Source organism: Lampetra fluviatilis, chromosome 3, assembly GCF_964198595.1.
Source record: "Lampetra fluviatilis chromosome 3, kcLamFluv1.1, whole genome shotgun sequence".
In the NCBI taxonomy this organism is placed as follows: Eukaryota; Metazoa; Chordata; class Hyperoartia; order Petromyzontiformes; family Petromyzontidae; genus Lampetra; species Lampetra fluviatilis.
In genome coordinates this window covers 25,649,266-25,667,296 of record NC_136277.1, presented here as the reverse complement: position 1 = coordinate 25,667,296, position 18,031 = coordinate 25,649,266, and the positions used below count along the sequence as shown (strand labels likewise).

General features: G+C 41.8%; 1 protein-coding gene and 1 long non-coding RNA gene across 2 annotated transcripts in view; one reads left to right on the top strand and one right to left on the bottom strand.

Annotated features, from left to right (window-relative positions):
* The window catches only part of LOC144955776 (coiled-coil domain-containing protein 33-like), a 92,213-nt gene that overhangs the window by 1,094 nt on the left and 73,088 nt on the right, over nt 1-18,031 (bottom strand). Inside the window, exons 16-24 of the mRNA XM_078885924.1 lie at nt 13,555-13,796; nt 11,958-12,003; nt 9,842-10,037; nt 9,088-9,176; nt 6,199-6,330; nt 3,958-4,039; nt 2,253-2,371; nt 1,529-1,615; nt 591-707 (exon numbers count right to left, since the gene is read on the bottom strand). Of these exons, the coding sequence (XP_078742050.1) occupies nt 591-707; nt 1,529-1,615; nt 2,253-2,371; nt 3,958-4,039; nt 6,199-6,330; nt 9,088-9,176; nt 9,842-10,037; nt 11,958-12,003; nt 13,555-13,796 (1,110 nt within the window). The remainder of the gene's footprint in view (nt 1-590; nt 708-1,528; nt 1,616-2,252; nt 2,372-3,957; nt 4,040-6,198; nt 6,331-9,087; nt 9,177-9,841; nt 10,038-11,957; nt 12,004-13,554; nt 13,797-18,031) is intronic.
* On the top strand, nt 9,962-13,537 carry LOC144955777 (uncharacterized). Its single transcript, XR_013641808.1, has 3 exons — nt 9,962-10,022; nt 11,820-11,903; nt 13,511-13,537. It is a non-coding gene; the product is annotated as an uncharacterized LOC144955777 (long non-coding RNA).

Genomic DNA, 18,031 nt, shown 5'->3' with positions numbered 1-18,031 from the left:
TAAGTAGAACTAATACAAATATTTCAATATATATGCTATATACAAATAAATAGAGGACCAAGCCAACTGAATCACTGTGAAGTCTACGGTTAGTTTCCCATTCAAACAATAAGTAAGAACAACCACGCAAATGCATGAATTACAAAACGCTTCCCAACATGTGTTCGTCTGCAGAAGTGTTTAATTAGCTGAATTGAAGCCGGTGGGTGGCTGTCAGGGCAAAAAACATTTGCATATTTGCAAATATTCCTTTTGGGTCTGGTGTACATCTCCAAGCTTTGAGCAACCTTTTGACACATTTATCCAGCGTTCAATAGGGTAAGTCGCAAGCTGCGCTCTATAGTGGAGGTTCGTCAATAATGGATGTTTTACTTGAGCTATCATGCCCTCTCTCTCTCCCAGGTCAAGGACGAACAGATGGACGGAGCTAATGCACACTAATGCTTTCAACCTTAGTTGGACAGTTGTTTTAACGTTCAATAACTTAAGCGATGTACGTCCAAACTCAGGCTACACTGTTTGTTAACATTGCTACGTCATCTATAGGCATTTCATGGAAAGGAATTAATTGACTGGCTTTGCCATCTTACTGGTGACGCGTCATCAAAGATGAGCGTAGACGTTCTGGTGAAACCATGCTGCCGTTCCGTCAGTCGGTCCAACAGGTCCTGCTTCTCTTGGCCCCATCTTCTCGCATTTTCCTGAATCTAATTATGGCATAAATGTAGAGAAGTCACGATCGTTCAACCTGATCATTTGTTCAATATTTAAGATGAGCGCCGCGGTGAGTGAACATGTGACTCAGAATCCGAATCTGTATTCAGACTGGAGGAATTCGATGAGCTATGAAGCTGTTCATTCCACAGATGTCCAGGCTGCATAGCGATGGCAAAATGTGCTGACTTTTTTTCGTATGATGAATGCTGTCCCACACACATCAAGTTGTGGATTAATGCACCAAAAAAAGTATCTGCCTCTTTCAGGAAGTATGGGGCAATGCTCTACAGCAAAAGTGGCGATGAGTCAGTGGTGAAAATTTACTTTCTAACATCAATGGTTCTCAACCATAAAATTAAAAAGTAGGACTCAATTGAAGTACCCTAATCTAATGACGCATGAGTCAATCCATAAAAAGGCACTAAAATTTTCAATATCCTGTAAGTCAGGGACAATAAAGATTGCTCAAACAGTTTGAATATGGTACCTGGGCAGTGGGTAAATTGATGCTGTAAAGGGCCTTTAAATCAATATATACCTGAAGAACAGGTATGTCAGAAAGACAGCGTCTGAACATTCAGACGCTGTCTTTCCAACAGACCTGTTCTTCACCTGAGGACGGCTGCTTGCGTTGTGGCCGAAACGTCGTGAGAATTATTTGATTATGTTTTATTTTTATTATTTTATTATTTCCCTTCTACGTGACTTTACCGAAAGAACCAAGAAGATGAATCCCTGCAGTCACGAAAGCTTTAAATCGAAATTCAATATATGTCGTTCTTGTCACGTGCCCAAAGTAGCTCGATCATACCTGTTCCTCCAGAGAGTGTGTGCGACCTTCTGCTCTCTCCAGTCGAGCAAGAAGGGCCAATTTCTCCTGGTCATGAAAGGGCTCCACCTAATATGAAACCAAAGAGAACCAATCAAACAAGCTTTTAAAACACATTAATCAAAATGTGGCATATGAAGCATTAAATAAATGATTACAATGTATAAACCGCACAGCGGGAATTTTTTTTAACAAAATAGAGAGTCGGTTTTCTCAGTTGTTTCAAGTAGCTCTCTCGTTGTGTTTTCGAATTGTATGACCTGTTGTTCGGCACGATGTCCGGCCTTTTGCTCCACGTGCTGGAAGCCAAAGGAGCTCCCAGTGATGCGGACAGAAACGTCGGACAAAATACCGAAAATGTGCTGTACGACTCGAAAACACATCGGAGACCAATATTTAAAGTTCAAGTTTATTTTATTTATTGCATAGCTGCTTCCATTTAGTCGGTTTCCTGGCTACTTTACGAGGGTGCATGAGCATAGCAGCAAGAAAAACAAGAGAGAAAAACATCAATATTGCACAGAACGAGTGCAATATTAACGAGTGCAACTAACAAACGAGGAATGCAAAAATAGTCCAGATACGAGAGCAAGAGGCACCAGAAAAACCTTAGGCACAGGTGGAAGTAATAAAGAGATAAGCGTTGGTCAATAACAGCATCAGGCAGGAAATGCTCAGGTCAACCATATACCGTAGGCATCATTACCATGTGAATGGTGGGGATGACATCAGCTGTCCGAATCATCTCAAGTTCATGCCGCAGGCGAGCATTTTCCACCAAAAGCACCAGCTGCACATCCCTGGCGGTGCGCTCACCCTCATTACCTGGCGGACGTCATAATTTCGCGTAAAGCATGAATACAATGTGGCTTTTGATGTACAAAAACACCTCATTTTCTAAATTTATATGTCGTGTTTCTTTCGCAATTTTTACTCCACTTGTCTGATCGACATCATGCACCTCCGATGAGCACGGTTGGCTACGTACGGTGCGAAAGAAGTTCAACATATGTACATACATGAGATGGTGCTATTGATATAAGTTTAATATTTCCTGTGGTGGGGACCAGTATCTTCAAATCCAGAGATGTGATTGGAGGAAGTCGTGACCCCCACCCCCCATCTGAGATTACACTCACGATGTTTTGATTGTGAGCCGAGTTTTTTCATCAACAGCACCGGTGGCTGTAGAAGCCCTGTACCAGAGAGGGGCTTCTGAGTGATGCCCAATCATGGATTCAGTCGAGATGAAATGTTTGAAGCAGAGACACATTTGCATATATTTTCATATTCGGGGTGGAACGATGCATCAAATCACTGATTAATATCAATTCTTCAGCTCACAATACAAGCATTGTTTTGCGTGATTCACATTTCACTCGGCACCGATGTTAGCCATGGTGAGTAATAAAACGCAGGCCTCCGGCTCCAAAAGCTGTAAGACTTCTCGTCGTATATTTTGTGTCTCTTTCGCAATTTTACTCCACTCGGATCAGCACGGTTGGCTACGTACGGTTGCGAAAGAAGTTCAACAACATACATACAGTGAGGGAAAAAAGTATTTGATCCCCTGCTGAATTTGTACGTTTGCCCACTGACAAAGAAATGATCAGTCTATAATTTTAATGGTAGGTTTATTTGAACAGTGAGAGACAGAGAATAACAACAACAAAATCCAGAAAAACGCATGTCAAAAATTGTATAAATTGATTTGCATTTTAATGAGGGAAATAAGTATTTGACCCCTCTGCAAAACATGACGTAGTACTTGGTGGCAAAACCAATCAATTTATAACATTTTTGACATGCGTTTTTCTGGATTTTGTTGTTGTTATTCTGTCTCTCACTGTTCAAAGAAACCTACCATTCAAATTATAGACTGATCATTTCTTTTTCAGTGGGCAAACGTACAAATTCAGCAGGGGATCAAATACTTTTTTCCCTCACTGTACATAGAGAACCGTGAAATATTAATGTGGACCTCTTGCAAAGTAATGGGTGGAGACCATTAACTCACGACACTTGAGAGCCCGGTGTAACCACACGTGGCCGAAACTTAGATTCGACTTCAGGATCTTAGCAGTGCCAACTCAACTATCTGGCCACACATGTTCTTGAGAGTATTCGGCTGCTCTAGACATTTCCACATGATAAGCCACATCACTGAGCTATCATTTGTGGCCAGGTTGCTTCTGAAAAAGAGCTGTATAGCTCAATGGGTATTGCTTGATAAAGTGAACAATAGTTTAGCTTAGTTTTTTTTACACAATTACTACATTTATGTCTTCTCGAATTAACCACCGTAATATTATTTACCTTGCTTTAAAAAATTACAATGCCTCTATTGCAAAATAACAACACTCGCACAATACTGAGAGGAAAATAGAATTACGTAAAAAATACAACATTACCTTTATGTGATTTGTTTTCAGTTTTTCCATTTGTATTTGATGCAACGCTTCTTTCCAGCAATTTTTCCATTTTTTCTATCACCTATGGGGATGATGGTAAGGACCGTCACTTCATGATTAATGCACGTGAAATTAAATTATAAATTAACTTTGCTAAAACATTATGAACGGTCATGGGCCACAGTTACCAATATTTCCAGCTTACCTGAAATGTTAGTTAATACAAATAATCATTAATTTTCTAAAGCATTCACGGAAATACTTTATTTTAACAGCACGCAATAGATACAACTCACATAACGAGTAATCGTAATGTCAATGTATAGCCTTTATCAAATACAACGAAGTTTGAAGCCTGGTAAGTAACTTTAAATTACACATCACCACGATAGACTGTGCATGGTATCATGAACTAAGATCCCAGCTGATAAAAAAATTCAACATGATAAGCCACTTCGTTGAGCTATCAGTTGTGGCCAGGTCGCTTCTGAAAAAGATGTAGTTAACTCAGTAGGCCTTATCTGGTAAAAAAAAAAATTGTTTCGCTCATTGGGCCCTTCCTGCTGAAATAAATTAAATCTATTTATCTATTAAATACCTTCGTTTTTAGAATACAGATTAGGCATAAACGACTGTCCATGAGAGTATATACATTTAAACTTTTAAATGCCTAAAACGACCTGCAATTAAATTATTACACTTCACCGCTTGTAAAGGAATGGTTTCTCATCTTCATCATTAAAATGGTATTGAAAGCGTAAACTTCCTCCTTTAAAAAAGCTACATTCTTGAAGAGACCTATACATAACATGAGGTCCACTACATTACTCCCAAATCTAAAATAAAAGTACGAAGCAATCTCAAATAAATAAAATATCTAAAAAAAATCATGCTTAAGTTAAGCAATGAGGTAGAGCAGTGGCAACTCATGGCACCAATTTGAGGAAACAACACATTTTGCATCGGGTTTCAGGGAATGTGTGCAGATAGTTCAAGTAAAACGCATTCCTGCGGAGGGAGCTGGTAGGAACGTTGGGTTGCTCGGTCAATGGCCAGGGTCAACGGCGGCGTGGTGTATTCCGCAAATATGCCCGACTGTGAGGGCGGGCACAAGCCGGCGTGAGTAGGTTAAACGTTGAGTTTTATAAGGGCACCACGGGGTGACCAGCCCCTCCCCACCCAGCCCCACTCCTCCCACCCCCCACCCAGCCCCACCCTCCCCACCCAGCCCCTCCCCACCCCTCCCCACCCAGCCCCTCCCCACCCTCCCCACCCAGCCCTCCGCACCCTCCCCTCCCCACCCAGCCCCACCCTCCCCACCCAGCCCCTACCCATCCTCCCCTCCCCACCCAGCCCCTCTCTCCCCACCCAGCCCCTCCCTGCATGACGGACGGACACAATAATCCCCTGTGGGCTGGTGGAACCAGTGGGTTCCTACCAGTATAACGCAAATGTGATGGAGTGTCTCTTCTCCATCAGACACGCGCATGTGGTCTCTGAGTCCCCAGAAGAACTAGTGGACACCCAGCACTGGTGGTTTACATCACGATACCTGTCTTCCAGTCATCAATGGAATCACCTACGAGCAACTTTGTGAAATTCCAATGATAGAGGCTACGTAATTGCGGTGGCTACTCGCTGCAACCTCGGTCAGTATGCTGTCGGAATTTGTGCCAAGCGTCGTAAAAACTTGAAGAAATAAAATATAAAGCATATATTTATGAAAACACCCCCCCCCCCCCCCCATTACTGCAACGGGCTGAATCTGCCCGTCGCAGGAACGTGGGGAAGTAACTGCTTTAGACAAAGGCAGTTCTATGACCTTCGAAATCGTACTCATGTTTGATATTGGCCAATAGTTTGTGGGGTCACAATAGCTAAGGCCAACTTTTTTTTTATTGCCTCTGTGGTCCAAGTATCTTGGGAAAGTAAACCTTTAGTTGCAGTGGGCTAACGCATGATGGTAAATATAAAACACCCACTCATGTTATAAACTATCTACACATTGATAGGTCTTACAATGACCAATGTAACATTACTCACACAGGGCTCCAGTTTCCTTATGGCCTCGTTTGGCTTGGAGATTACTCCTACACGAGTAGGAGTTTACTCCTACACGAGTCCAAGTCATTGGCGTGACTCAATACGACCCGATCGCCAGGCGAGACAATCCGTTTTGTTTACAGCGCGCGAGAGAACGTCAGTGGAAGCGAGACGTCTCGAAGTCTGCGGCGAAATCACCTTTTCCTGTTGCCGCACCGTGTCCTCCAGCCGTGCCGGCCGTGCTGCCCTCTCCTGGTAGCGCAGCAGCACCGCCTGCTGCTGCCGGTGAGCCTGCTGCAACCGAACCAGCTCCTTCTCCCGATCGGCTTTCTGCGAAACACAAGGCACACACTATGAGACATCTCCTTTAGCAGTGACAAAATATAGTAATAGGTTTTTACCCTTTCAACTGGTACAAAAAACTGACACCTTTATACAAGGCATCATGTTTGCAATAACCACAACACAAGCAGTCAAAATGCAAACAAAAATAAACAACTCTGATAATGATAGGCACTGTCCTTGAAGTTGAAAGGGTAAAAACCTATTGCTATATTTTGTCACTGGTAAAGGAGGTCTCATAGTGTAAATGCTTACCCCGAGCTCTCAATACTCTAATAGTGCGCTGTTTTTGAGTTGTACGCCTTTTGGCGTCATCTGGTCCAACACCAATGGAGACTAGGCTCTAAGAAAAGCTGTCTCGGGTGTGGACCAATCAGCTTCAAGGACAGTGCATATCATTATCAGAGTTGTTTCTTTTTGTTTGCATTATGACTGCTTGTGTTGTGGTTATTGCAAACATGGATGTATAAAGGTGTCAGTTTTTTGTACCAGTTGAAAGGGTAAAAACCTATTACTACAAGGCACACAACCAAGGGTCGATTAACGTCTAATGCTGGGGGGGGGGGGGAGGGCCCGTGGCCATTCAAGTTTTGACGGCTGCTCTTTGTATATTGAATGTCTTCCCTTTACCTGTGCTCGATGCCAAACATGCCATAGTTACTTATCTTGGTTATTTTGTTCAGTTATTTTTGTAAAACGACACGTGATCTGGTAAGATAAACATAAGTTAAAACCAACAAAATGATTTTAATTTCGGCTAATGACTGGTGGTAATATACATTGCTGTAAAGACCAAATTACCTTTATCTTATATTTATGTAGTTTAAAATCGGTAACCAAAAAATCGAGTCATTTATGACAGCGCTTCTGTATTGCGGTTCAACCATTATACAGTAGCATGCATGTTTGTGTGGTCCTCAAAATCCAATCCCAGGGCTGCGGCCCCTAAAGCCTCCACATGAATCGGCCAGTGACGATATCACAGCCAGCCCCACAGCGACTTGATGAATTCGTGGTCGTGGTTAAAACCTTTGCAAATTTTTGTAAAAAAATGTTCCCTACATTTTTTTTCTATTTTCCTTTCAGTCTTATTTGTACAGTTCTGCTTGCTCCATCAGCCCTGCGTGTAATAATTCACCCCCACTACCCCCATCTCTTCCACAGCGATGTGATGAAAAAGTTATAATTCTGGGTTACGAATCGATTCAATAATCTATTTTGTGTGTTTTGTTTACTCTTTGGTTCTTTCGGTAAAGTCACGGAGAAAGAAAATTAATGAAATAATAGAATACGACGTTTCGATTGCAACACAAGCAGTCGTCATCAGGTAGAACTCAATTTGAGACCGAGACAAAACACAGACACGGAGACACACAGACAGACACACAAGCAGAGAGAGACAACACAGATACACACAGAGAGAGACACACAACAAATCAAGTTTGTGTTTTGTTTGTATATTGCATTGTTTCATGTGCTCTGTTACATTTGGCATTTTTCCATTTAGCATTACATTTTCACACCTATGATTCTATGCATTTATAGTTTGCGGAAACATCTAATGTATTTGGCCTACTCTTCCACACTGGCCAGGTGGGAGTAACCACATTTACCCCTCCACCCACGACCTGTCGATCAACTAACTGTGGTGCAGTGGCGTCACTCGGGTTAGTGTCACCCAGTGCGGTAACTCATGGTGTTACCCCTCATGGACCTCCGCCCGTACCAGATCGTACAGAATCCTTAGTGTAATGTTTTTTGTACAAATGTTGCTCGTATATCGTAATTCCAGTATGTCACTGAATGAAATGGCAATAGTAGTGGCATAACTAGTAAAATTAAAATGACACCTTTAAATTACAATATTTCCTTTAATTACTACTTCATTCTCAAAAAAAGTTATTGATATAGATTCACAAATACTGTGTGTACTTGTAGCGTGTGCAGACGAAACCACGTGATTCGAAGCGTCATTGTAATTGGGTAACAATGAGAGCTCTGACCGGAGCGCATTAGAAGGTTCAAAAAGTAAATTAGCATCGAGTTTAGCCTTGTAGGTATATTGATTCAATACATGTAAGCTGGGCTTACGAAAAATGTTTTTGTTGTTATAATAAATGTCTGCTGAAACACTGCACAAACAATTAACAGACATACTCTTTGGTTCTTTCGGTAAAGTCACGTAGGTATAAAATAAAATAACATAAATCACGACGTTTCGGGCACAACACAAGCGTCCATCATCATGTGGGAAAGCATGGTCTGCTGCTGAGGCAGACTGTTTCAAAAGGTTTGAAATGGGTGTAGCTCAAGGGTTATAAACGTCGTGATTTATTTTATTTTATACCTACGTGACTTTACCGAAAAGAGTATGAATTCCTGCAGTCACAAAAGCCTCAAATCAAGATTTAACAGACAGTAATTTGGTGTCACTCACTCTGATGGTGTCACTGGGTGCGGTCCGCACCTCCCCCCCCCGCTCCCCCCTCGTGACGCCACTGCTGTGGTGTACACATTTATACCGCCGGGTGGACAGAGACGCGGGGACTTAAGGGCACACACTTTGCTCCATCTATCTCTCTGGCAAAAGAGAACCAGCAGACCTCTGGATTGCAAAGTCCACTGCACTAACCATTTTACCAAGGTAGCCATGTACCATCATAATTATTCATGGGCAATTGTAATTGTCATGGTTCTGGTGGATTCTTGAAAAGAGCTGCTAAAGTTACCGAAATAGAAACATACCCAAATCAATTCATTCTGCAGTTTTTGAACTTTTTCCTTGTAGCTCCGTAGAGTGACAGTCTCGCTCGCCAGCTTCTGTTTTAATTCCACTGAAAAAAAGGAAACACGTCAGGAAACCAATTATACAAGTCTCCATGAGGATTAAATACAATATACAACTCCTTCTCTTATCCGTGACCCTATTGCACACATTATTTCCACACATATAAGTGGCCCAAATCAGGATTGGTGTTAATTCCTGCATTAATCCTACACATTTTCATCACTCACTTGCAACTTCACACCCAATGATAAATCCACTACTGGTATTAAATATTGTGCCAACATTTTTTGACAGGACAGCAGGAAGAAGCTCAGCCCCCTCTATCCACTTAGATGCTACGGGGCTGCTCTCATTTAGAACTGCTGTATTGCCAGGTGTTTTATGGTATGTTGAACTTCTTTCGCACTGTACTTAGCCAACCGTGCTAGTCGGAGGTGCAGGGGAAGGACAACAAACTAAACACAAATAGCAGTTAAAAGAAATCGAGTTTTCAATCTAGATTTAAAAGTGCAAAGCTCCAGTGGCTTCCTCATATCGGAAAGAAGAGCGTTCCAGACGGCCGCAGAAGCGCATCTGAAAGAGCACGATGCGGTGACCGTCTTTGTCCGATGGCTAGCCAGTGTTGCCAGGTGTGTCGTGGTATTGCTTACAGAGTGCGAGAGTGGGACCCAGTGATTAGACCACTTGTGTTGGGAGGTGAAGGCCACCAACCTAGCCGGCCAATGAGCTCTTCCTTTGTCATGACGTCAAACTGGCCATCGCTGAGGAGCAAGCGTCCTGCATCCCTGTGCAGGCTCATCTGCCGTCGCAGCTCACTCTTCTCAATCTCCAGACGCATCACCTCGTTTCTCAGGGACAGGATGTCCTCCGCCATGCGCCGCATGCCCACACGGTACGTCTCCACTTCCTGCTGGCACACACCGATTTCATGCCATTGATGATGTGCATGGCACGTGCAGTTTTAAATAATGAATGATGGTGTTAACCAGGGCTACCTTGAAGTAAGGATTGTTGGCAAAAAGCAATACCACCAGAGTTCAAGATACACGTATCTATAATAATCTTATATCTGTAAACCCTAAATTCCTATAATTCTATGTACAAGTTCCTAATCATATGAACACTATCATGTGGAAAACATGAGGCGAAATGAATTTGATCTGCTAAAAATAATTCCTGGAACAGCATTCAGGACCGTTCCGGCTAAAATCAAGCACTGATTTGACCAATTCAGATTTCACATTTGGAAATCAAACCCCGGATGGTGCTGCTGCAGTTAAAGAAATTGAAATCAGAAGGTCGCCGGGTCAAACCATGGTTGTAATATTTACAAATCGGTCAGACCGTCCCTCCATGGTTAATAAAATAAATACCCCTTTGTGGGAAGTCTACAGTGGTTGTCTCATGCAAACGGTGGCCCCTGGCATGGCTCAGGGGCTGCCAGTGGAGGATTGCCAATAAAAATTGCATTCTTATACACATTTTCCTAATTGGACAAATTTTGCCCAAATAGTGGAGCAGATAACATGAAGTATTTCAAATGGTGATACATGCACCACATTCCTGGGGTCACTTCATAATAACATCAAAGATGGCCACCATTTTTCCAAGATGGCGGCAGTGTTCTTTGATGTTTAGGTGGCAGATTTTTTTTTCCTGAATATACACCGTTGTGGATATCTCTAGCAAGTGTCAATCTTGCATCGTACTCTTTGGGTCTTTCGGCAAAGTCACGAAGATAGAAAAATAATAGATCACGACGTTTCGATCGCAAGACAGGCAATCGTCTTCAGGTGAGAGAGAAGGCTCGTATCGTAGTTTAAACGATTGATGTAAAAAGCACACACTCATCTCCTCGACTAAATATCTATGGAGAAAAGTGTGTTTGTAATCAGTCGAAGAGATAGATTAAGGAATGAAGAAATTAGGAAAAGTACAGGGGCTGTTATTAAAGCAAAAGTAATTAAGTGAGAAAAGTGGCAGGATATGCCATGATAAAACCCCACCAGCTAATCCCCCCTCCCTCCCAGCTGGCATCCTCACAGCGCATTGATAAACCACGAGAATAACCAATAGTAGGTCGTAACCCAGAAAGGTTTATTGGTATAACTGTAATGATGTTGGAAAGTGTGTTGAAAATAAAGTTATAGAAAGAAAAATACTATAGAGTGGAGGCCCAAAAGGTGAAAAATAATACAGGGGGGTGGGGGGAGAGGTAGCATTTGCCCCTGTGGTGGCCATTTACAGTCCGACAACACTTGAAGGTAAAAGAATATGGTGATAATAAATTAAGAGCTTACAATAAAACGCTATGAGTGTTATATTTTATATTGCCCGAGTACAATTGGTATAATAAACATTACTCATCCGCACTATACACACCCATGACTTTGTGTATCAGTAGAGCCAGTGACGGACTGGGATGAAAAAATCGGCCTGGGCATTTTGGAAACACAGCGGGTCAAAATTGCCGTGTGATCTCATTGGCCCATTTGGGGCTGGTCCACAAAACACAAATGGGCCGGTGAGAAAGAATCTTGAGGTCCTGCCGAATATGGGGACTTACTGCCAACTGAGAGCGTAAATAAGCAAAGCGCGTGTATATTTTTATAGAATAGGATATGTTTATGTTTACGCGATCTAACCCAAAAAAACTGTACTTTGATCACATTTGCAAATTCTCCCACAGACCGGCCCCCCACTGGTCCTCGGAATGGACCGGCCCACCGGACAATTGCCCTATGGCCCAGGTCCGGGCCTGAATTTAGCCATGGTAAATATTCCAACATTATTGTTTTTGCATCCGCTACCAGCTCTATGTACCCACCTTAATCTGGTAATTGTGAATAGTGGTGATATCTCCATCACGGTTACTGAAACAAACAAAAACATGCACACAAATGTAACAATAAAGTACTGCATTGTATTTTGATTCAAAATCGTTTTTTGGGTCAGATCTTGTAAGTTAAACGTTTGTTGCACACCCCCCCTCCACCCGACAGTCAATTAATAATCTTGCCACGTGAACAAGTGTGCCAATTTATCACTGTTTCAGGACACCGGTCTGTTGGTGTACAATCAACAACATTGAACACATTTGGGTATGACGTTTCACTGGTAGTTACAACCAACAACACCAGTCAGTAGCCAGGGATTATACCACACTGTATTTCATTTCACAGCACTTATTCAGAATAGAGTACATTACTGTACTGGAATAAAGAACGGTGCTATTTACACAATCGTGAATACAGAGACTATTAGTTATTGCATACACGGCCCACAAGGTGGCGTTCTTAAACAATAAAGTGTTAGAATGTGTTCGAACCAAAGTCTACTGCAAGATTAAGAGTCACGCCATTTGGATTGCACCCCCCGGCTTCCGTCAGGATTTTGTGATGTGATCAAATATCCATCATTTATGAAATTAAGTAATTGAGTTGACGCGTAAACAAAAATGAATGCACCATCACCATTCAAGTGTGGATGAAACATTCCGAGTAAGCATGAGACCACGGTATTTTATTAGCAAATCATGATGAATTTTATCGCGTGCAAGAAGTAGCAATGATGTAATTATTCATAAGAGGTTTTTTTTGGGTTAGATCGCGTAAAATATATAAATGTGTCGTTAAAACCCGCCACCACCCGGCACAGCCAACTAGTAAGGTTTGTCACATAAACAGAATATGCCAATTTGTCACTAGTACAGCACACCGGTGTGTTGGAGAGCCAAGCCACAACATTTATAATCTGAGTACGACTAGCTTCATCAGGCGACAGCCAGATGTGTTTACATATTTAAGTGATCGAAACCAAAAAACCTCTATTATGGATATTGGTCGCGAAAGCCTGCGAGTTAAATGATATAATTAGACTGCGTGTCTCGATTTAAAGCTTTCGTGACTGCAGGGATTCATCTTCTTGGTTCTTTCGGTAAAGTCACGTAGAATGGAAATAATAAAATAATAAAAATAAAACATAATAAAATAATTCTCACGACGTTTCGACCACAACGCAAGCAGCCGTCCTCAGGTGAAGAACAGGTCTGTCGAGAAGACAGACCTGTTCTTCACCTGAGGACGGCCTGTCGAGAAGACAGACCTGTTCTCCACCTGAGGACGGCTGCTTGCGTTGTGGCCGAAACGTCGTGAGAATTATTTTATCATGTTATATTTTTATTATTTTATTATTTCCATTCTACGTGACTTTACCAAAAGAACCAAGAAGATAACCTGCGTGTGTTCTCCAATCTCTTCTTGTTTCTCAATGTAAGTCCAAGAATGCATCTGCCCACGCTTATTTGTGCCTGTTTCCATTGTTGTTCACTTTTATTAATGACCACGATCCTTTTTTGTCATGAACCGCACATCACGGCAGGTAGTGAAGCACTGACTTTAAACCGCAGGACAACATCTACTCACTCTGGTGGCTGGCCGTCATTTTGGTCCTGGTGAGCCTTTGATTTGTCCGAGGATGTGGAGTTCTTGCTTGATTGCAATTGGTGTGTGGCCGCGTTCTGTAGAGTGGGCGGTTGTTGCTGGGTCTGGGAGTCTGGCTGCCTCTCCGAGCGCTGCTGGGTAGGGGTAGCCACACGGAAGAGCTGCTCGAAATCGGGCAGCACTCGCGCCAGCGCATCGTAAGGAGGCAATGGCGGCGTCGGCTCCTGCGAATGAAACAACGGACCAAATTATATTGCAACTTTATAGCTGGGGAGGGCTGCAGAGGGCTGTGTCTCTCCCCCCCCCCGCACACCCACTGCTAAAGATGTAATGTTCACCATCAAAATGCTTTGTCAAAATAAAGGTTTTTTTGGGTTAGATTGCCATTTAGTTACTACTTCAGCCCACCGGTGTGTTGGAGAGTAAATCCACAACATCTACAATTTGAGTAGGAAGTTTCGCTGGTAATTACATGCAGCATCGGTGGGTGATTTTGCCAGAATTCTGGCTGGGGAAGGCTGCAGAATTCTGGAAAAATCGACAATTTTGCCAATTAGTTGCAAATAATTGCCATGTTTTGTTTAAGTGACAAACCTTACTAATTGGCTGTCTGGTGGTGGCAGGTTAACAACACATAGTAATAGGTTTTTACCCTTTCAACTGGTACAAAAACTAACACCTTTATACAAGGCATCATGTTTGCAATAACCACAACACAAGCAGTCATAATGCAAACAAAAAGAAACAACTCTGATAATGATATGCACTGTCCTTGAAGTTGATTGGTCCACACCCGAGATAGCTTTTTGTGTGGACCAATCAACTTCAAGGACAGTGCATATCATTATCAGAGTTGTTTCTTTTTGTTTGCATTTTTATTGCAAACATGATGCCTTGTATAAATGTGTCAGTTTTTGTACCAGTTGAAAGGGTAAAAACCTATTACTATATTTTGCCACTGGTAAAGGAGATGTCTCATAGGTTAACAACACATTTACACTTACGCTATCTAACCCAAACAACTTTATTATGAATGATATTGGTCGTGAAGTGTTGGTAAGATATTTAACATGCAAGTGGGCAATTGAGCGATGAACATTGAATGCAGCCTCTTTCCTCATATACATGAGGGTGATGAAACCTTGAGCAGAATGCTTGATACACAGAAAGCAGATCAAAGCGTTACTCATCCTGTTTAGTGTTTAACACTTTTTGTTTAATATTAATTGTGTTATGGAGTCGCTGAGCTTTTGAATGCCGCCCACTGCGTTTAAACAAGATCATGCTGCAGGATTGGAATAAGATTTGGTCTTATGTAATGAGAAAAGGAAATTGTGTGGCTTAAAGGAAAGCATACGATAAATCACACGAGCAACTGCAAGTATTTACAGAATTTACAAGAAAGTGTTTATCTGTTCAGCACTAAATTGTGAGCAACAGAATCAGAAACACGCCTTTAACCTCAATCGAACTGGAGGTTGCAGAACAATATGCATGGGCATTACATATATTTCCATACCAAACAATCCTGAAAATTGAGGGATTGCACCTCCGATTAGCACGTTTGGCTACAGTGTGAAAACGAACAATTTTTATTTTGGCCCACTGAGCTATGTAGCCACCTGTCCACAAAGGAAAGCCCTACGAAGTGGTTTATCACGTGCTGCTGTCAAACCCCGATGGTTTCAGATGTGTGGCGGCCCTCACACCGATGATGTCTTATCGGCGAAAGTGGTCCCCCTTTCTGAGAATTCGTGAATAACACTGGCGTAGATATTGATTGGAGAGAGGTGCAGCAGTTCACGGAGTTAACCAGAAAGTGGTGAACAAATAATGATGGAGAACACTGCAATATATATTTGGTAACGTAAGTAAAAAATAAAATGCATCTACATATGTTCGTTTACAAAATACGTGCATACATAAGCAGGTGTTGCGATTTAAATATCTCCCAGAAAATGTTAAGAATCCAATGTAGAAAACGAAAAAAGAATCACATAAGTGCATCTGTTCTGCACCTACAATCAGTGTTTTGTTAATTCAGAGCATGGCCACATGTAATTAATTTTCACATAATGCCTCTTTAAACAGATGCATGCTCTTGCTTAGCTGATGGGGTTAGCCTTTTTATTGGTGGCTTGTACATTGTCCAAGGAACATAATTTAGGCAAGCAAGGAGCATAACTTAATTGAGCCAGATGAGGCATGTTTATTCATGAGCAATTTACCGAAATTACAAGTGCTATCCATCTGTGGACATGGTGATTATTTTTCTACAGTTTGGCCTTTTAATTATCCAGTCAATGGAAGCAAACAGTAGGAAATTACTACAAATGCACACATTTTGATGTTAAAAGTTACACAAAAAAATGCAACCACTAATGGCACCTATGTGGGATGGAAATGTGGCGTTGGTGAGTAATATCCATACATAGCCATATACTCTTAAAACACAATGGCCACAACACTGTGCGCTGATGGATACATTTAATTGCAGCCCTCTTGTCAATCCACTGCTGGATGACGACTGCGGTGCTGTGTAAGTCATGGCGTTCTTTGACCATACTTCACCACGCTGGTCGATGTGGGCTGGGGAAGGGAAACCGAAGCCCGGTGCCGATGTTACTTGCCACTGACGCTAACCATGAGCAGGAATAAAATTCAGGTCGTTGCGTTAATTGTACAGGGGTGTCCAGATGCCCCTGTGACTCACACTTAATTCTCTAAAACGTCCTATTTTTAAGGTTCATTTAAAACAGAAATGAATATGCAAAGGCAATATATGCTAGGGGGTCAATTAATCGGAGGTCACGACATCTGGCCCACCCTATACAACAAGCGAACAAAAATGCCACCCACGACTTGCTAAATCGTGTGCTGTGCTGTATTTTTCGCATGTAATTTTTAATTTACTCTAACAAACTTACCATGAGAGGGAACATACCATAAAGTACTTCTATAGCAGGGTGCGTACACAGAAAATATCTTTCAAGGAAGACACAAATGCAATCTATTGGTCAGTCACCCAAAAACACATTACAGTGCTTATTTATCCAAAATTTGAGCAGTTATCAAACATCCAAAGCCATTGTTCATTAATTGAAAAGCACATAATAGTTGCTTCATTGTACCAAGATGTTTTCTCCCTACACGTGACTAAAAAGAAAAAAAACAGTGCATTTTATTTCCATAAACAGTCCTCCTGCACCCAGTAAGGTCACAGTCTATATCCAATATTCTTTGGCCTGCCTGGACCCAATTTGGAGGTCAATCGTAATCTGAGATACATTTTATGGAAGTGATAGATTTACACATATTAACAAACTTCAAGCGAGAGTCTTATCAGGTCCTGCAGGCAAGCAGTCGTGCCATGCGTACGCTGAAATACGGCCCATGTTTATGGCTGCACAGCCCCTGGAGTGATATTATACTGCCAGAATCTATTACCATCAGGTCAAACCAAATCACCTCCCTATTTGCCTATTGGTCTGTGGTGGTCCCTAAATTTTTAATGACTGAGATAGAGAATTTGGTTAGATATCAAAAAACACCAAGGCCAATGCCGGAAAGCAGACTGCTGTGTTGTTGTATTGTTTCCACTATGTGGAATATACACAACATTTAAAGAGTGTTTTTTTGTTTACGTGAGACTTTTGAAGTCATTTGTGGCTTTTTTTTTGACTTGTGAAAAAACATTAACATTTTCGACATTCCTCGGGATATATTTTATATATTTTGTTCTTTTGTATCCTTGCATATAAAAGGCTTTTACAGCAGCATGACAAAAGGGGAGAACATTTCTAAGCAGCAATTTCCGTTGACCTTCTGCTAAAAGCTTTCCAGGGTCTGAATGCCTGTCGCCTGACAACTTCAAGTGAGTGTGCTAGGCACATATGCATTAGGAAGACCTATGTACTGTCCATTAGCCAAACAGAAAAGCATGTATTCAATCCACACTGACATTGTATATGGGAAATAAATATGCATTCAAACATAAAATGTGCACCGTGTACTGAAAAAGTATATGAATGTTTAGAGCAGTGCTGTCGAATTATTTACGTAATAAATCACTCTACCGATCATCGGTTTTTGAATTGTCAGCTCATCGGATAACACGAAAATAGTTGATAACAAAAAAAGTGTCACCTCTGGTCCAGTCAGTGCTGCTGGATGTATGTTGAACTTCTTTCACACCATACGTATCTAACCGTGCTAATGGGAGGTGCGCATGGGAGGTGATGGCCGGGGATAGGTGACATAATTGGCACAATCAGCCTCGTCACACTGGGCGTTGCTTGTAGGGGGTTTCCTGCCTTCAGGAGGCAGAATATTGGGGTGGCTGGCATTTTTTAAAGAGACCCAAGTAATCTATGACAAAAAAGTAGTCGATTACAATGTACTGTCATTTATTTACTTTATCGACTACTCGTCTCAACATGTTATGCTTGTGATCAGAAAT